At 36.1% G+C, this 20,958-nt stretch overlaps 3 protein-coding genes across 3 annotated transcripts; all 3 read left to right on the top strand.

Annotated features, from left to right (window-relative positions):
- Nucleotides 1-5,897, top strand: LOC130747089 (uncharacterized). The gene is made up of 5 exons (XM_057599911.1): nt 1-522; nt 2,040-2,291; nt 2,791-2,952; nt 4,350-4,439; nt 5,171-5,897. The coding sequence occupies exons 1-5, from the start codon at nt 87-89 to the stop codon at nt 5,359-5,361; spliced, it is 1,131 nt and encodes a 376-aa protein (XP_057455894.1). The 5' UTR covers nt 1-86; the 3' UTR covers nt 5,362-5,897.
- A 2,803-nt stretch (nt 5,898-8,700) lies between these two features.
- Nucleotides 8,701-10,402, top strand: LOC130747090 (E3 ubiquitin-protein ligase PUB23-like). Its single transcript, XM_057599912.1, has one exon. The coding sequence runs from the start codon at nt 8,834-8,836 to the stop codon at nt 10,067-10,069; it is 1,236 nt and encodes a 411-aa protein (XP_057455895.1). The 5' UTR covers nt 8,701-8,833; the 3' UTR covers nt 10,070-10,402.
- Nucleotides 10,403-17,325: 6,923 nt separating this feature from the next.
- Nucleotides 17,326-20,240, top strand: LOC130742966 (replication factor A protein 1-like). Its single transcript, XM_057595076.1, has 10 exons — nt 17,326-17,801; nt 17,911-18,178; nt 18,266-18,362; nt 18,441-18,647; nt 18,726-18,858; nt 18,955-19,109; nt 19,189-19,309; nt 19,389-19,583; nt 19,662-19,745; nt 19,835-20,240. The coding sequence occupies exons 1-10, from the start codon at nt 17,652-17,654 to the stop codon at nt 20,063-20,065; spliced, it is 1,641 nt and encodes a 546-aa protein (XP_057451059.1). The 5' UTR covers nt 17,326-17,651; the 3' UTR covers nt 20,066-20,240.
- Nucleotides 20,241-20,958: the final 718 nt, after the last annotated feature.

Here is a 20,958-nt window from a genome sequence, read left to right as displayed (position 1 = left end):
CACCTAGAAAATCAAAATCAAAATCAAAGAGACAACCTGCTAGTGTGTCAGTATCAAGAGTTGGAGCTTCAAGAAGCAGAAGAAAAATGGAGGATCAAAAGAAATCAATGGAGAAAGATGAAGAAGGTAGCGAAAAGAATTGGAGCGAACGCGTGGAAGATCTTGTAGACGCAGGGGAGGTAGAAAGCGCAATCACACTGTTGGAATCCATTGTTGAAACCCTAAACTCTTCTTCTTCTTCTTCTTCTTCTTCTTCTTCTTCCGATTGGGTTTCACAGCTTCAATTGGCCTCTGCTCTCACCGACTTGGCCAACCTTTACTCCTCCAAAGGCTTCTCTCTCAAAGCACATGATCTTCAATCCCAAGCTTCCGTTATCAAACTACGTCACCGTTCACAAATTGGGAGTGAATCCAAACCAACTGATGCTGCTCTTTCGTCTTCAAAAGATTCTATTTCTGAACACAATCTTGGAAAGGAAGCTGAATTGCCTAATCAGACTTCTACTGCTTCTTCAGATGATGGTATGTTTTCACTTTCTTTTCCTTTCTTTATAATAGGGTATTGGGTGGATTTGAGTGTGTGTGAGAGTGAGAGAGAGAGAGCAAAGAAAGAGAAGGAGATGTGAACAAAATTTGGGAGTGGGATTTGGCTGTGTAAATATGCAGCGTGTGCATAAGTGAAGATGTAGTGTGCAGATGATGAAGTGGTATGTGGATGGCTCTGCATAAATAGAGAGCAGATAGGCTGAGCAAAGAACGGGAAGAGAAGCACGGATCAGTATTGGAGGGTTTAGTAGAGATGTGGAATAATGGTTTGATAGTTGTAGGCAGAAATGTCACCGATGCAGGGCAAGGTTGAGGAGTGGCACTCCGCTCCTAGTCCCTGCACCCCTATCGTATCCCTGTCCCATGCTCAATCCTCGTTATGGAATATATTTTTCTCGTGTTCCCGTTCCTTACATTCTCGCAGGTACTTGCAATGACCACAAACCTGTTATAATAATCTTTAAAAAATTGACAATAAAGGGGAATAATACAAAAAATATGCACTAAATTTAGACAACTGACAAGTCTGCTAACATTAACTAAAATTCAACATTAAGCATTATGTGAAGTTTTCACAATAAGCAATCCGAGGTGTGAATTTCAGCTTTCAAAATGTAAGTGTAGAGGTTGTTTTTACTGAAATGAACTTTTTTTTGGGGTTTCTTCCTTCATAGTGGGCTTGGTTTAGGGTCTTTACTATTTTTATCCGTTAGTTACTTAACTTTTTGTGTTAATGGTATTACTATACTTCCTCATGTATGCGGGGCGGGGACCCCGTGGGGCCAAGATGTGTTGTGTTCCCCATCCTCATCCTCGTCCCTAAATTTCTGTAGGAGAGATTTTTACCCCGTCTTCGTTGCCATAGGGAAAAATTCTCCAAGGTCAGGGCCCTAAATGGGGCAATTCCCATGAGGGTCCCCATTGTTACATGGACATTGCCATTCCTAGTTTATGATATAGGATATCGAGTGGTCATATAAGCATTACCCTGTAATTTCAATATGATTGTGGATTTGTTATCCTCATTTATGGATATGAGCATGCAAGCATAACTGTGCTAAATGCTAGTGTATTGATTTGTGGTGTTTATTTTGTTTATGCTGTTTTGACCGTGGCTCATGTGCAATTTTCATCCTCTGCAACATGTTGATGTTTTTGCTTTGTGATTTATAAGTATAATAAGTTCTTAACTTTCTTTGGCTTACCTTTTGGCCAAAAACATCCTATATTTTAGCTGCAAATACATGCATTAAAAGCCAAGTACATTTTACTCTTTGCTAGTATAAGTCATGGTGTTGGTCAATTCAACGAAGGATAAACGGCTATAAGATTCTTCATATGTGGAATAATCATTCAGAAAGAAAATTCTAGAAATTTCCAAACGCTATAACAACTTGGAAGGAGACTGAGAATTTTTATTCTTCTGAGCACTTATGTCAATGATTTTACTTATTTCAATCATGCAATGTAAATGATATTAGGAAATATTGCAGATTGGGAAGCAATAGCGGAACGTGAACCTGATGAGATACTGCCCACAATATCCCCAGATTGTTTATCTGGTGTATCAAATCTTAAATTGGGGAACACCAAAAGTCAAACTCCAAAGCGGCGTGGAAGGGGAACATTCTCTTATGATAAACAAAAACTTTATAGTGACCAGTTACTCGATAGCTCGGTCATTGATGTTGAGGAGGAGGAGACTCACTGTAATTCTGAAGATAAAAAAGATATACCACAAAACTGTAAGTGACACCCAAGTACATCTCAGTCTTTCAATAAACATTGGTTATGTGCTTATTTTGTAACTCATATTTTTTGTTTCTTTGTACCATGAGTTATTTTGCATATGCAATGTTTTATCACGTAGCTAGTTGCTTATGCTTAGGTTGTATATACGCAAGGTATTTGCGGTTAACCAAATATCCCAAAAGCTTAAGCTCTTTGATGAAGACATGAATAGTTATTTCTAACACACCCCTTCACGAAGAGTATATATATCGGGCTTGAAGGGTGGACAATGCATAGATCCACCTATCTTGTCTTGAAATTCAAATTTTTTTATTTCAATAATGGGGAACAACTAGGATCAAACTCTAAACCACTTAATCATAGAGGCTCTGTCACCATTTCCCGAACCAAATATCCCAAAAAGCTTAAGCTTTTAGATGAATATCATATTATATTTCTAACATTATTGTCTTGAAAAATACTTAGATTGTAATTCTTGTTTGTTGATTTCAGCAAAATATGGGACCAGTCATGCTCTAGTGTTGGCTGACTTTCCACCGAGTACTAGGACAACGGACCTGGAAAAGCTTCTTGAGAACTTCAATGACCGTGGAGTAGTTATTCGATGGGTCAATGATACTGTTGCACTTGCAGTATTCCGAACACCTTCAGTGGGTAATTACAAAATTGCCTGAATTTTCTTATGCATCATCTTGATAATGTTAACATGCATCAAGGTTTATGTATGTATTATGATAGTGAACTATGGTTGTACTATTGGAGGATTGTCTACATGTATCCTTATGGAAACTACTAAACTAGTACTTAAATTCTTCTATATGTTCTTATTCAGTTCTGTATTTTACAACATCATCTTCTTGTTCTATAACATGTAATGTAGGCACTTTATAGCTGGGTTATACCTGATATTTGCATCGATCTGACTGTGATTTGGGAGTTAAAGGTTGGTATTAATGATACTCTCATCCTTCAAAGGAAAAAAGATGGGATTGGGGCAAACAGTCCTTCAAGGATAGCTTGGAGATTACCATGCTCATCATGCTTGTAAAAATATATTTGATGAGATATGTGGAGTGCAGCTTGGCATGTAACTTAAGTGTGCTAAGGCTGAGTTTTTTTAACAATTATCTTAGACTTCAAAGATGATCTCTTGCACAACGAAATTCCTATATGTTAAGATCTTTGACTAAAATAAGTTCTTATACAAGATAGAACGACCCTCATCCTTGAGCTAGCTTTAGAGGTTGAGTTAGGCTTAATCTGTATTCTAAGATGGTATTAGAGTCTATCCTAGATCCGTTTATCGGGCCATCCATAAATGGGACACCAGAAATGTCTAATCGTGCAAACCTCATGCTCCATATGTCCAACCGTAGGCGTGGGGGGAAGGGTGTTAAGGTTACACATTGACTAGAGATATGACTAAAATAGTCTTATAAAGGGTAAAACAATCCTCACACTTGAGCTAACTTTTGGGATCGAGTTAGGCCTAACCTGAACTCTAAGATGGTAACAGAGTCTATCCTTGATCCATTTATTGGACTACCCATAAATAAGTCGTCACCCGGAGATGTCCAGTTCATTATAAATAATAGAACAATCCTCACTCCTCAGCTAGCTTTTGGGGTTGAGTTATGCTTAATCCAAATTGTAAGATGGTATCAGAGTTTATCTATTTATTAGGCCCCCGTTCATGTTCAGTCTTGCAAACTCCACGCTCCATATGTCTAGCCCTGTGCATGAGGGAGATGTCCCACGTTGACTAGAGATATGGCCAAAATTTTCCATTTATGGTAAACAATCCTTACCCATGAGCTAGCTTTTGGGATGGAGTTAGACCTAACCCGAATTCAGAGACTATCATTAGTTGATTGATTAACACCAACTAAAGCATGGCATGTTGGTTGGGTTGACTTTTAAATGGTTATACACATGAATTTGTATAAAAAAAAGGCACCAATCACCATTTTGTATTGCTGTATCAATGTGTTTCATATCTACTTTTTTACTTTGATTACATGACTATTCAAAACCATTAATTTTTAATGCAGCACTTGAGGCCCGAAACAGTATTCGTTGTTCCTTCACTTTGAGGATACTTGAGGAAGATGATACACTTCTTAGTTCAATTAAAGCAAGTGGTAATTTACTAAATGCTTCCTCTTTTTGCTATATCATGGTAATATAAGGTTTACCGTATATTAAAGTTTCTTTGTGCTGCATCTACTTTTGAAATTGAAGTGCTTAGAACTAGAAGATAGCCTTGCTAAAATGATCTTGTTGATCTTTAAAGTATCTGTCATCTCTGTTCTAGTAAGCTATTACTGAATCAAATATTATAGTTTGCTATGTCCATTTTGTATGGTCTTTTCTGTGTGGAAGGTGTTTGGGGCTCACCATATGGGATATGGCATTGTTCTGTCGATCAAATTTTTTTCACTACTACAAGGTGTTTACCTTTCATAACATGGCAGTTTCTCTTTCTATATTTAGTGTAGTATTTTGAGACTTCTTAAACAGCATGACTTTTTTCACTCAAACTAGGATTCACTTAAACAAACATGACTTTTTTCACTCAAACTAGGATTCACTGCTATCTGCTTCTAAAAAATTAAGGTGAAGTTTCTGAATTTTCATGTTTTGCGACCCCCTATTTTTGTTTAGTGTTAAATTTAATTGTCTGTTGGTGTACAACTTTTCATTCTGCCGGCTTATTGAATATTGATGTAGATTGCTTTTTCTACTACAATTAATTTTTACACCCTCAAGGAATTAAAATTAAATCCCATTTTTCATTGCACTTGTCTATCAAGTAACAGTGAGAGCAGTAACCATTATCTTACATGATTTTCATGCTTCTTGGTTCACTCAGACCTGGAACCGCCAAAACAAAGGCCGAAAACCTCTGCCCAAGCAGCACAGAGGCTGATTGCTCATGGAATGGGACTAAAATTGTCATCCCCAAGCGCCGGATCCAGACAATATAAAAAGCAAGAAGATGCAAGGAGGGAGCGTATTGTTACGAGGCAGAAATTAAGGGACGATGCTTGGGGAGATGATTAATATCTTCATAGTACTGCTTTAATTGATGTTAGTTTTATCCTCTTTTTTTGAAGCCCAGAGAGAAAAGAGATTGCAGCCTTCATAAATTCTAGGTTGTGCGGTTCAAAGGTGGTACATGTTTGAAGCAAAAGTCTCTGGCTCGAGACTTGTGTATGAAAAAACAATCTGTTGGGCTCCATAAAGAAGTTCCGTTTCAAATATGATCGTCTCTCATGGAGATTACACGTGTGTTACAAAACCAAAATTCTAGATTCAGCCATTTGATCAAAATAACAAAAAGTTGTGGGTACAGATAGCCGTAATTGCCAAAAGAAATTATGGAGCATGAATCATTTAGCAATGCTGCAATACTGGGGTTAATTGCTCATCCGCCATGTTGTGCAAATTACATGCTGATCCATTGACAAATTGTTGAGGAAATGTCCCGTTTGGTTACCAGTTTTATCAAATATACAAGTGTGTTAACTGTATTGTAATGTATAACATCTCGTTTGAGTATTTTTTCATTAAATAAAAGTGTGTTTTTAAACTTTAAACAGTGTGTATAGAAAAAAGTATCTGTTATTTTTTCATGTGAAAAGTCTCTCTTACGCGTTTTTTTATATTCATAAAAATCAATTCCTGACACTAGAATCTATGCTCAAAGAGAAATTCTTGGGTGGACACACACACTTAACACATTGAACAGTTTTAGATTTAATTTTACCGTCAAGAATCTATTCTTTGCCAAACATGCATTCAACAGTTTAAAAAGCAATTGCAGGCAATAATTCAGTCCAAAATCCAAATCCAACGCTTTTCACATTTTCTACATCAATTCATTTGTATTATTTTAACAAAATCAAACTTCTCCATGATCTACAGACTACAGTTTGAGGGAATTAACCTTTATCCCAAGCCCCACATAGCCGACATGACGTAGGGGCACAATCAACATCTATCCGAATTTTCTGGACTAGTTCTGTTTGGCTATATGCGTTACTTGGCTCAAACAGCCAAACAGTCATACATAAAGTCTAAAGAGCTAACGAAGTGCGCATTTCTATCGACACCTGCAATTTGTGATAATTTTAAACAACCATAAATTGCAGAGTTTATAAAAAAATTGTCACAAATTGTATGTGTCGCAGACTTGCAGGTATCTCGTAATTTTGGTGTCAATGAATAAACACTCTAAAATCTAAATTATAATATAATATATATATATATATATATATATATTTATAATAGCCATGCCATACCACATTCATCAGCTATGAACTTTGCCAGTTGCCACTTTGTTAATTTTGTATTTCGTTTCTCTAAGACCGCCATTGTGGTCCTCACTTTCATTGGTTGAATTCGAATTCTCTTTTGCGAAACTTAACAACTGGGCTTAATCTCAGACAGCAACCCCAGAACACATTGTTGTATACGCTACCAATTGGGTCAAAAATGCACAGAAACAAAGTAAAAAAGCAGTCGAAACTTCTCATTCACAATTCTTCGTTTTCATAAAGCAAAAACTGATTACGTTCATTGCATGCATAAGAAAATGAAAAATGATTTATTGATTGAGCTCCACATGTTAGGGTGAATTGTAAATAAAGAAGGATGTGAAAAATAAATTGCTTAGTGTGGTGAAGTAAGGAGAGGTCAATGCTATATATATATTGGATTATAGTTTTTTGTTTTAAGATGTATCAACAAATAACACTTTAAGCTTATATTTGACTTAGTCAAAATATTTGCTTTAATTTGTGAGAGTATCGATATATATACTAATGTATTGACCATGATTTTTTCTCTAGTTTTACAGTTTTTTCATGTAATATTCTTGTGTTTTGATTGCGCTTATTTTTTGCTATTTTCTAACACCGCCTAGATAGATGAAATTAGGGATGGCAATGGGTCGGGTAGGGTGCGGGTTTTGCCAAACCCAAACCCAAACCCGAAATCAAAAACCCACACCCGCACCCGCACCCGAACCCGAAATGGGTGGTGAACTTAAACCCACACCCGAACCCATTGGGTTTCGGGTTCACCCGACCCGTACCCACACCCGCACACAACCTCAAACAAACAGTTGAACTCGGAAACCCGACCTGAAAAAGACTGTGAAGAGAGCTATATTATGTAATGTAACATTGTAATTGCCATGTTACTGTTAAATTAATATGCAAGATGCTGCATATATTGTATTGCACAAGCAGAATACTTAGGTTTCACTTATACAGATCCGGGTTCGGGTAGGGTTCGGGTGCGGGTTTGGCCAAACCCAAACCCGAACCCGAAAGTGATCGGGTAAAACCCGAACCCGAACCCGAACCCATTTAACTCGGGTTTTCACCCAAGAAATCGGGTCGGGTCGGGTCGGGTGCCCATGGGTTCGGGCTTCTCTGCCATCCCTAGATGAAATATATAATAGATGATGTGACATGAAATTGATAAAGAGATTGGAAGAAAAAGATAGGTGGCCGGATTGAAATGAAGATGAAGAGAAAGTGAATGTGAATGAATTTTTGAGTTGTAAGCAAATTTGATACTTAATTAGTATATAAAAATGTTTTAATTTGTAGACTTTCCACACCCAAATTAATAAGAGAAATACGTAAAAAATATGAAATATATATGATTTAACAGAAAGAGAATGATAAAAAAAATAGCATATATGTAGATCGAGTGTCGATAGTGATCTTGGGTAGAGATGATGATGAGTAGGCTATGACTAAGAACAGTTCTCAAGCTCATTTCTGTTTTTTTAAATAGTATCAATAAAAAAATACAAACATCATCTACATATATACATAATAATAAGTAGTAGTATCGTTCAACTAAGAGGAATGTCGACCATCGACTTGGATCAATCTTATGAACCTGATAATCCAAAATCAAACCATTATTTTCATCATTTTACTATAGCATTGTGAGTATATTTTGTAGGTATTATATATAAATTATTAAATTATATGTCGCGATTTGCCAGTATCGACAATTATTATTGTATATAGAAATTCCTCTCTGCTGGTGGCTTCAAACACAGAAATTCCAAAACCAAAATTATAACGTGACGACAACTAACAACTATTGTCCACTAAAATCATGCCATTTAGGCAGAGCATGATGCACGTACACTTGGAAAAATTCGTAAGTGCAACTAAAAGTCAAAAGAGCCACCATAATTAATTTCTAGCTGTTGCAAGCTACCTTTGACCACCGAATCATCAAAATTGAACATTATATGAAATATTCAGCATCTACGACCGATAAAATCAACGAGAAAAACTGGCATAAATTTTTAACCCTCTCATGACTTCATCTAGAATCATATAAATATTATATATATATCTGTATATTATACACACAATCTCTTCAAACCTTCAGATTTATAAAGCCGCATTCTCTTACCAAAAACAATAACCTCTCATTTTCTTCTTCTTCTTCTTCTGTATCTTCTTTCTGTTCAATCAACCATACCATTTTGTTTCATTCAATGACAGAAATTGAAATTCCTCAATATTATGTATGTCCAATTTCGTTTCAGCTCATGAAGGATCCTGTGACAGCCGTTACCGGCATAACATACGACAGAGAAAGCATCGAGCAATGGTTGCAGAAAGCCAGAGATTGCGTGTGCCCAGTTACCAAACAACCACTTCCTAGAAGCTCACAATATTTGACTCCAAATCACACGCTAAGAAGGTTGATTCAAGCATGGTGTTCATCAAATTCAACCAACGGTGTAGATCAAATTCCAACCCCAAAAACTCCTATTGAGAAGTCCCACATTGAGAAACTTGTGAAGGATCTTGAGGTCCCTCGGTTATATAAAGCAGCACTAGAGAAATTGCGTGAGTTTGCTACAGAAAGTGAGAGAAACAGAACAAGCATGGCTGAAACAGGAGTAGTGAAAGGTGTGGTGAAGTTGATAAACAAGAATTTCAAGGAAGGAAGGAGAACAATTTTCCTAGAAGAAGCTTTGAGAATTGTTCATCTTCTATGGAATGTTCCAACCATGTCTTACAGCATGAAGAATTTGGTTGGAACAAACATGGACTTCATCAATTCCTTGACTTGGATTGTGCTGCTTCACATGGAGAAAAACGTGAAGATGGTCAACGAAGCAATGCCCCTTTTGAAATTGACAATTGAAGTCGCAAATTCAACTCTGGTAGCGAATTTAGACTCTGGATTCTTCACAGGAATGGTGAATGTGTTGAGAAAAAGAGCACTCTCTCAACAAGCTATCAAATCAGCTTTACACATCCTCGTCCAAACGTGCCCTTTGGGTAGAAACAGAACAAGGATCGTGGAAGCAGGGGCAGTGACAGAGCTCATTGAGCTCGAGCTTGAAAAGCCAGAGAAGAACATCTCAGAGCTCATATTCAACCTTCTTGCACATCTATGTTCTTGTGCTGATGGAAGGGAACATTTTCTTCGCCACGCGGCGGGCATCGCGGTGGTTTCGAAGAGGATTCTGAGGGTTTCTCCTGGAACTGATGACAGAGCAGTACATATACTTGGAATCATTGCGAGATACTCGCAATCCAAAGAGTTTGTTCAAGAGATGTTGAGAGTTGGAGCAGTGTCGAAGCTTTGCATGGTGATGCAAGCGGATTGTGCTTCTTATTTGAAAGAAAAAGCAAGAGATATTCTTAGGTTGCACTCGACAGCTTGGAATAATTCTCCTTGTATACAATTGTATTTGTTTACTAGGCACCAAAGGTGATCTCATACACATAGGACAATCATAACTTTACAAACATTTTCAATTTTATAGTTGATGAGTTACACATTAAGATGTACAAAACAGAAATAACCACTTGTTAAGTACAAAGGAAACTAATATTTTTTGGTGCTTGCTACGATACCACAATACTTGTGTGGGTATGATATACGAAAAGGTTGTGGACCAATCACATCCTCCGTATTTAAAAAGAAAAAAATGAAAATATAAATTATTTTTGTTGTGGACCAATCACATCCTTCATGTATGATACATTGTGGGTATCATAGAAACCACCATATTTTTTTCATCCCATTTGGTATTTGTATTGTTAAATCATCAAGTGTATATGAAGAAAGGAACTATTTCTTGACCTCTCTTAAATCAGGAAACTTGTTGAGTTTAATATATGGCTGTTTTGGAAATTATTTTACAAATGATATTATCAAAATTAGAAGAAGCTTTATAACAGATTGTAATCCTCCATAATAAAAAATATGAGGCAGTTTTGTTGAATAAAACGGCGTGTTGAACCACCATATTATACTATTGTTCTTCTCTGATTTTTCGTGTGCTAGCTCTTGCTTCTCTTCCAAAATTTTACTCTTACTAGGATGCGTTTCTTCTCCTCTCACTGATTTCTTTCTTCGATGATTTCTTTCTCAACATCGCAAGGCAATTCCTCTTCTTCACACATGCGTTCTCTTCTTCGCACACTTCTGATGAGAACATAAGGGGCACATGAACATTATTGAAAGACAAGGGCTAAGAAAACCATTTTTCTTAGCTTACAAGGAGTAGTGCAGGTTGATCAAGAGAAGGTAAAAGCAATCTAAGAGTGGCCAATCCCAAAGAATGTGAGTGAAGAGAGGAGCCAAGGTCATGCCACATGGATTATATACTCCATTATCTGTTCTGAAACATTTGTGGATCGATATTTCTATGGATTTTGTTTTAGGTCTACCTTGGTCTAAGAGAGAGAAAAAATTTTTTGGTGATGGTTGATAGGTTCTCATAGTTGAGAAAACTTCATCAACTTCCACAATTCATTTCTCACCGTCGCGAGATAATTTCTCTACTTCACACAGGCGAGTTCTAGTTTGCAGTTTTCTAAAATCATCACTAGGCAATTTGTGCAAAACATATACATATCATAGCTTAAAAATGAAAACTCATATTGATTGTGGCAACATGAATCATTTGGTGATGGTTGATAGGTTCTCATAGTTGAGAAAACTTCATCAACTTCGACAATTCATTTCTCACAGTCGCGAGATAATTTCTCTACTTCACACAAGCGAGTTCTAGTTTGCAGTTTTCTAAAATCATTACTAGGCAATTCGTGCAAAACATATACATATCATAGCTTAAAAATGAAAACTCATATCAATAGTTCTCTGCTGCAAAAGGAATCAGATTAATTCATAAAACATTAAACTAGCTAGTCAATTTGTTTTTTTACACTTATTATTTTGTGGCTGCAGAGATCGGAGAGGATTTGAATTTTAAATTGTGGTAGTTAAAAATCTTTACAAAACTGCATGTGTGTTGGTTTAGATTAAGATCATCTCAAGTAAATTGATGATGTCAATTGAAATATTGTCACTATATATCTCTTTCTTTATAATTTTTTAAAGAGTCCATCATAATCTAATATATGTAAAAAGAGAAATAGAAACAAAACATCAACCGTTCAACTTAAGCTTTATCTGTTCTGCTTAGGTATCGCCTCCACAAAATGTGTATTCGCCACCCTTTGTATCTAGACAAGCATGACGGCGGTTTGATTCTCCTTAAGAGGGTTGAATTGGTCATCGATACCGGGCAACTGCACAAGCTAGCAAGTAGCAATGCAACAAAATGAAAAAAACAGAAAAGGTCCCTGATGGCGTTACTTTATTATAATGGCTATCTAATGCGAAATGACTATATGCTTAATTGGCCAGATAAAAACATGTGCAATAAATTTATCGTGTTTCTTTGCCTAACTATATATGTTCTCATGTAATTTCTATTGTCAATGTAGCCAGAACACGTTCATCTCTTGTTTTCTCCCAAATAAAATACACGTGATGAAATCAATCAAAAGATCGACAAAGAGTAGTTAACTTTTTTCCTTTTACTTTGAATAAAGGTAAGGGAACGCATGTACTATTTCTCAGCACTAGATTTATTGAAATATGAAAGATTATTGGTTTTTGACCAATATTGCGGTAAAGTATATTTCAGGGTTGAATTAGTTCCTTTCATATAGAGGTTTTATAACATCTTTACCATGTTAGAAGTTTTGTATTTAGATGAAAGCTTATACAATTTTTTAAAAAATTAACATTATAATGACATGTCATATATGAGGAGGATCCAAATCCGTTCAAAATTATAGCTTAGGACTATCATGATTAAAAAAAATGTATGCATCGAAAATATGATTAATTATTATTGAATAAATAAAAAATGCATTTCTGATTTTTTTAAAATAAATTATGATATAATAAAAATAGAAGATAAAGGGAATAAGGGATTATTTTTTGTTACAGGAGGAAATTGAGAATAAGGGATGCTTGACTACTCTTTTTTTGTACATCAAAAAGATAAATTGCATCTTTCAGAAATTGATTCTTGGACCCCCCACCCAACTCATATGTCCCCATATCTCTTAGAGCATCTCCGATGAAGTCCTTAAACTGAGATCTAAAAATAAGATCCAGATCTTGTTAGATCTCATCATTGAAGCTATCCTAAATGACATGAGATCTTAGATCTTAGTTTGCTAAGATCTTGCCTTAGCTCAAGTATACTCTCAACACTGAGATCTTAAATAAAATATAGGAGAGGAGAGGAGAGAAGGTACGGTGGAGAAAGGACCAAAGAGAGAATTGTGTTTCAGGGTGGAGAGAGGAGAAGCACCGGACCAAAGAAAGGATAAACGGAGGTGTGGTGCATTAGTAGGGCGGCAACGGCGGCGGTGTGTGAAGGAGGTGCTTTTTAGGATTTGTAATAAGAGATAATTTCTACGCACAAAATTTCGTATATGTACTCTGAATGCGTTTTCACGCACAAACCGAGCAATTTCCTTTTTTATATATTTATCACAGACATTTTTACGCACAAAATGCATCACATACTATACATATCACATATATCTTCACCTTCCTATTTCTCTAGTAGTTCATTGGACGTAAATCAATCTTTGCCAAGCTGAAGCAGCTCTTTTTGACTATCATCAGATTTAGACTCTTAGAGCAACTCCAACCCACAATTTCTTATCTGGTTTCTTAACACACTATTCAGCACTATTCAGCACTATTCCTGTGGGCCCTGTCTGCCACATCAGACTTAAGAAACTCCTAAGAAACTGAAGCAGATTTTGCTCCAACCCATGGTTTCTTAAATTACTATTTGAAGGGTCCCACCCGTGTCCCACCATACAACATAAATTAATAATATTTATTTTCACTCAATTTAGATTTAAAATTTAATACTAAATCAATACTTCAACTTAAAAATAATTTAATTAAAATTAATACGAATTTAATTTAAATTTAATTTTACTTAATATTTGACCCTGAGGTTGGTTTTGATGGTAGAACGATTATGGAAACATTTGATACGAAGGATTTTGAACATTACCACCGGTGTGAGGAGGTTGGTTTTGAGGGTGACACATCTGCAGATGTTGGCTTTGTGGTTGATACATTTGCGGATGTGGGTTTTGTTGTTGGAACATCGACATAGGTTGGCTTTGCGGGTGAATCATCTGCGAATGTTGGTTTTGTTGTTGGAACACCATCATAGGTTGGCTTTGCGGGTGAATCATCTGCGGAGGTTGGTTTTGTGCCGGAAACATAGGCGAAGGTTGCAAACCTTCACTTGTAGGAGGTGTTTCATTGTCGAGCAGTGGATAATATTGCTCATAAGGATTAGACATTTTGAGAAATTTGAGAATTTTTGGACAAGAGAGAAATTGTGGGAGTAAATGTTGGTGTTTCAAATGGTCTACTGCACTATATATAAGGTAAAGAAGCTGAGAATTGAAAAAACGGTCGGTAAAGAAGCTGAGAATTGAAAAAACGGTCAGAAAACCGGTCAAACCGGTCAATTTAAAAAAATTCAAAAAAAAAAGCCCAAACGGGCAGAAAACCGGCTCCAGCCGGTGGGATGACCGGCTCAGCCGGTCACCCACTATATAATCTATTTTTCCTCACTCACTCTCCATTCTAACCCTAGCCGCTCCTCTCTTCTCTCACGCAGCTTCTTCTTCCTCTCTTCTCTCACGCAGCTTCTTCTTCAACCTCTCTCACTCACCTTCTTCCTCAAAGCTCTCACTCACCTTCCTCTTTTCCCCTTCCTTTTTCCCCCTTCCTCTTTCCCTGACCTGCAGCGTCTCCTTTTCCCCTTCCTCTCACCCTAAACCCTGCAGATCCTTCCTCTCTGCCTCACTTCTCCTTTTCTCCTTCCTCTCGACGCCTCCTCTTCTCCTCCCTCTCTCCCTCACTTCTTCTCCCTCGATCTCTCTGGTCCACTCCTCCAAAGCCCCAACCGATCACCAAACATCAACCGCCGCCACTAAACAACCACATGCAGTCACCATCGGCCACCAAACAACCACCACCGCCACCATACAGCCTCAATCCGACCCCCACAACCCCTGTTTGCAAGCTTCAAAGCCTTGAAGCTTGCAAAAATCCTTCCTTTTCACACATGCAAGGGCCATTACTCAGATCAGAGCTTCCAGAACTCACCAGAGAAGATTTTTTTTTTTTAGGGTTTGTAAATATCAATTTATGTGTTTTAAGTTTCAATTTCTTCCTGTAAAGTTTCAATTCATTCAATAAAATTGCAATTTTCGTCCTCTGATTATGTCTCTGTTTAATTTACATTGTTCAATTTCATCCTTTCTGTTATGTTTGCCTCTGAAATCTGTTGGGGAAGTGAGAGAAAATAATAATTTTTAATGCTAAGAAACCAAAAAGCATAGTTGCTTGCAGAAGCAACCATGCACTGTAGCTAAGAAACTGAACCTGCCAACTGAGCAAGCTCCAATGCTGAAAAAAATAAGAAACCGTATCTTAGCAACTCCAGCTGGGTTAAGAAACCAGCGTTGGAGTTGCTCTTAGTTCATCTGTCAGGAAAGCACTTCTTCAATCAAGTCCAAGTAGCCGAGCAAACGTGGCTTAATTGTTTACCAATTACTATTTTTTCACTGTTTGTTCTATAAGTACAATTGTACAAATATGTACATATATATGTATGTATTGTTTACTATTTTCCAATGTAAATAAATTCATATATATATATATATATATATATATATGTGTGTTCTATTTGTGTGAAATCCTAAAATGTTGAGGACAATGGTGCTAGTCCATGCATGTTATTTTTTTTGGGTCAATAGTCCATGTTAATTAATTAGTTTATTCAATGACAATGTGAGTATGGGCTAAATCAGATATCTATACATCTGACCCAATTATCAGAATTTGACTGATTTAAAATATGCCTCTCAATATGGGAAGAAAGAAAATAAAGAAGTGGAAATTTTAATACTAAACTTCGTACCTAATTATGCAGCATCACATTCGATAACGACAAAAGAATAAAGATATGATTAAGAGTTTAGTATTCTTATAAAAAAAATAAACTATTTATATTTTGATATAGATATCGTTTTAAATTTTCCAGGTATTAAATTTTAATGCACCGGCACTCCTAATTATTTTTCTTTAAGCATGCTTGATTTCAGTGTCCTGATCTGTATACTACTACTATAACATGTTTTCTGATGCATGGTTGGTACGTTATCACATCTCCCAACGTCAGAAAGTGTAGATTCAAATCTTAGTTGTACATGTTACAGATACAAAAGTCCAAAGTCAGAACTGCTTTATATATTTTCTTAATTTGCTGTTCTGTATTTATATATACGTGCTGTCTTTGACTCAAACTTGTCGCCATTTGGCTATTTCACATCATGAAACAAAATTGTTGAGGACAGTAACACAAAAGCTAAGATCTTATATGCTTATAAAATACGTTGCCACACTAGAAGTGATAGTTGAAATGTAAACCTGTATCTTATATGAATATGCAAAATCTTCTATGGTACTTGCTCCAATCAAACTTTCCCAGCAAAAACGCCTTAATTTATAAACAAATTACATGAACTTGGACATGTGATAGTAAAAGAGGGAAGGCCAAATCAACAAGAACCCCCATATAAGAAATTCCGAGCTACTCAAGTCCCAACATGGGATCAAGGCTTTTAATTTATTCATAAAACATTTTTTCATCTAATTTCATTTACTTTATCTGTTCATGTCTTTTTTTTTCTATATTACAATTTACAACACATATTATATCACTTATTTTTCTTTTTTATTAAATATTTTCATCTCTTATTTTCTTTTATCTCCCTTGATGATATAAGTGTATATTGAGTGTGAAGGAAGATTTATCCAATTTACTCAGCTAGTAATCAAACAAGCATTAATGGTGCAAATGATTTTCAGCACTATCCATGCATGCATTAAACTTCTCATGTCATGTGTTAAGAAAAAAAATTCTATTATTGGATTCACGTTAAAATTAAATTTGTAACTTTTTATATACATTACAGGAGTGTAGCAAATATCATCTTATTATTATATATATATATTATAATTTTATTAAGTTAAAAATTTATGTTTAGTTATTTCTCAATAAATTTTTTTAATTCAATGAAGAAATAAATTATTTTTTTAATTATATCAACTTATTTATTTTACTTATTTTGTTAATGAGGTGTCAAGAAAAATAAATAAATAACTTTCACGTGACAAGATCTTTTAAAAGTTTTATATGAAAAATTCATCTTTTTAACTCCGCCTGCTTGAAGTAGTTGCAAGCATATAGGAGTATTATAAATAATATAAGCATTAATTTGGTCCTATCCTAACTAATTCACCATCACCATCTCTGTATCGATTAATTTCCATGTGTTGACCTTATCTTTCAGAACAACTTGTATAAACAGTTAAACACCCTACCTTCTCTACCACCATATTTTTTTTTAGCACTACGTGCCTCAAATACATGCTGCATATTTAATGATTTTATTTTTTCAAGTGAAATCTTGAATCCACGCCATCAATAATAGTAAACCCAGATTATTTAATGGCGTTATCATGAAATTTCATCCGATCGATAACATGGAAAATGTAAATCTATACTAGATACAAAGCACAAGCCGTTTACCAGGACAAAATTTGACGTGTCGCTCTCTAAGAAGTTTGCCACGTGTCTCCGTTCCCCGGGTTCTTATCAGCCCTCTGAAGGAAAAAATCTTTAGCAGATGTTTTAACACCATACTTCTCAAATACCATGATTTTCCCACTGCTACCTACCTCTGTGTGATTCATGTGTTTCTCCCCCTTTTCAAATTTGAAAAAAAAAAAAAATACATTCTCCAATTCTGTGATTCTCCCGGTTTCTACTTTTTTCCAACTATAAATTTAGTACAAGGCCATTGTATCTACCACACCCACCCACCAACGTTGATTTGCTTACCATTCCCTGTACGTTTTACTTCCTTTCTGAGTGATTTGTGATGGAGTCTGTTTACCATAATGTTGCTGAGCTTCGTTCTGGGAAGCAACATTGGAGGATTATGGTGAAGGTGATCCGGATTTGGTACAGCCAAGGGTTTGCCACATCGAAGTTGCCCCTTTCTCTTGAGCTTGTCCTGATGGATGATAAGGTACTGGCTTGATATCGTTTTGTCTATTTGTCTATGTTATACATTTATTTTCCAGAATAATATTAAATATTCCGTGTTGGTAATGGTTGTATGCCTCTTTACTTTGAAGGGTACCAAGATCCATGCCAGTATTAAAAAGACTCTGATGTACAAGTTTGAGAAGTTACTGGTTGAGGGGAAGGTTTACAGTGTGTCCTCATTTGTGTTAGTGGATAGTAGTGGGGAGTATAAAACTACACGTCATAATTACAAGATATGTTTCATGTATAACACTGAAGTGCGCCCAATGGACCAGTTTCCTATTGATGCGTTCCCCTACAGCTTTGTTCCTCTAGCTGACCTTTTAGCTCCTACCTATGATTCCTCTTTCCTAATTGGTATCATTTTAGACTTTTATCTGCCTATGACAATTATGTGTTCCACCCCTTTAACAATTTCGTATTCCATATGGTTATGTTTTGCAGATGTGATTGGCATTCTAACCGGCGTTGGAGTTGAGAGGGAGATTGTTACTAATGGGAAGAAATCAAAGATGAATGTGATTGAGATTGATTCTGCAGGGTAATTTCCCTTAAGTTTTTGGATTATTTGATTTTCATCGTTTGAACCTATAATGTAGTCATTCACATTTACTTCCAGGGTCAGGGTTGAGTGCGCCCTATTCGGAGCTTATGTTGATGAGCTTGCTAATTTTCTTGGCGGTGGTGAACTCAACAACCCTGTCGTGATCATACAGTTTGCTAAAGTCAAATCCTTTCAGGGGCACAACAGCCTTCAAAATGTTCATGGGACTACTAAAATTCTGTTTGACCCAGATCTACCAATGGCTGATGTTTTGAAAACCAGGTATGCGTCTATGTTTTGGACTTTAAATTTTAGTCATTGAAATTGTGTACTTGATTGTCTGCCCAATGTTCCTTGCAGTTTTTTGGAAGCCAATGAAAGTGCATCGCACTCTGTTAGCCAATTGTCTGATTCCAAAACCGTTTCTGGCGAGGATGATTTCCTGGTTCTGACAATTAGCAAGTCTATTGCTGATTTGAGGGAAATCAAGAAGGTTTGAGATTGCATCTCATTGTTATCAAATGAGAAATGTTGATAACTCTTGCGTTATATGCCAGACTTTTGATGATAATATTATTTGTTTGTGTAGGATTGTGTCTGTGTTGTGTATGGTACCATTCTTCCTCTTGAAGAAGGTGTTGATTGGTGGTACACTGCCTGTAGATGTAGCCGCAAGGTGTATGCTGATGAAAGGATGTTTTTCTGTGAGGGATGTAACCGTCACGTGCTGGCCGTCTATCCTAGGTTTGGTTGACTTCATTTTAAATGTTCTCATGGTAACGTTGGGTGGTTAGATAGTAATGGTATATTTCATTTGGTTTAGGTATCGTCTTCAAGTCAGGGTGGAAGATAATTCTGGCAGTGCAAACTTTATCCTCTTTGATAAAGAAGCCACTGCACTGGTTGGGAAAACTTGCTCTGAAATGGTTGATGCTTGTGACAAGGTATGTTTCAACATTATATTTTTTTAACGAACAACCTGTGGCCAAGTTAAAATTTTTATTGGTTGTATATAACTTTCAGAATGATAATGGGATGGGGATTCCTGTTGAATTAACTAGCTTTGTTGGGAGATCTGCTCTTTTCAAGATTGAGGTTAAAAATTTCCAAGGTCAGAGGTTTGACAGGTCCAGATTTGAGACTTCATATCGTGTAAAGCGTGTCTGCACTGATCAATCGATTATTGAGCAGTTCAAAACATTGCAGTTAGATAACAGTGTAGGTGTTTCTCTACCTTATTTTTGTTATGTTTATTTACCTAATGCTGGTCCTGATCTTAATGAATACGGGATAAAGGTTGGTGCCTCTTCAAGTCGTTTGCTGCTCACCCCTCAGTCTACTCTGAATCCAGAAGCTGTGAAGCATGAGGAATTAGCGAAGGTTTATATTTTTAGAAGTATGTTATTGTTCCTTCTTTACCACATTATATAGACAAGGTTATAATTAAGTATTAATTGATATTTTTGCAGGATTTGTTGGAAGACTTTGCTGTTGTGTCCAATGAGAAAGCCACCCAAACTGAAGAATCTTTGGAAGGTCCTGCGAATCAACCTGCTATGTCATTGGAATCTCCAGCGATTGATCTAGCTGGAAATACTCAAGACATCATCAGTCCTAAGAGGAGTCCTTCACCTGAGAACGATGGTGTGTTGGTTTTGACGGGCAGGAAGAAGAAGGTGTTTCCAAAGATGAGGAAGTAGAAGAATTGAGACCTATCATATTGACGATGCAGTTGTTTTAAATGTATTTGGTGTAATTTTAAGTTGTTAAGAAGCAACATGTGGTTGCAGTGTCTTTTTTCACCTTATTATCTATGTTATGTTTTTAAATTCCAGTCTGCTATTTCAATTGCTGTTGTTTGTTCCAAGAAATACCAGTTCCCATGGACATGGTCATCAATATAAATATGAAAGTAGTATTTTGCGTCGTCAATTAGGTACTTTTGTAGTGGACATGGTTGATTTATGTTACTTTAATTTATTTTGATGACAATTATGTAAGTACTTACATACACCACTATATCCATTCCACACTTAAAATCCATGTAGATCATACTTGGAACGTAATCAAACCATTTCACACTTAACTGTAATGGGTTTTGTTGTTTAAGAAAAATTTAGGATCCCATGAATCAAGTGTATGGTTTATTAAAAATTGAGATGTATGCAGTAGAATCAAGCATCTACTAATACCATCCAAGTGAACCTTGCTGTGGCCTATTATTTATACTATAAACTTAGATACTCTTGAATCAAGGGTATGGTATATAAAGGGTTGTGTTTTTCAAGTGAAAACTGAGTTTTCCTGCTTGAACCTTGCAGTGGATTATTTTGTTGTTCTTAGTTAGGCTGGATGAAACTTAGTGGCATCCTGATATTACATGTACTCATCTATACTATACAAGATAATCATGATTTTTGTGTGGGCAAAATAACACTTTTAGTTGCTGTGGATTGTTAAACACATTTTCAACTGATCATGTCCACAAACTGGAATTGCATTATAGTCCTTAAAACTTCATTTCATGATGTCTCCAAAGAGTTTGCAAAATTGTAAAACTTTTGATGGACTAATTTGCAAATAGAGGGAGCAT

This window comes from Lotus japonicus, chromosome 3 (assembly GCF_012489685.1).
Source record: "Lotus japonicus ecotype B-129 chromosome 3, LjGifu_v1.2".
NCBI classification, from domain to species: Eukaryota; Viridiplantae; Streptophyta; class Magnoliopsida; order Fabales; family Fabaceae; genus Lotus; species Lotus japonicus.
Note: the sequence above shows the minus strand (reverse complement) of the source record. Positions and strands in the feature narration are given on the sequence as shown.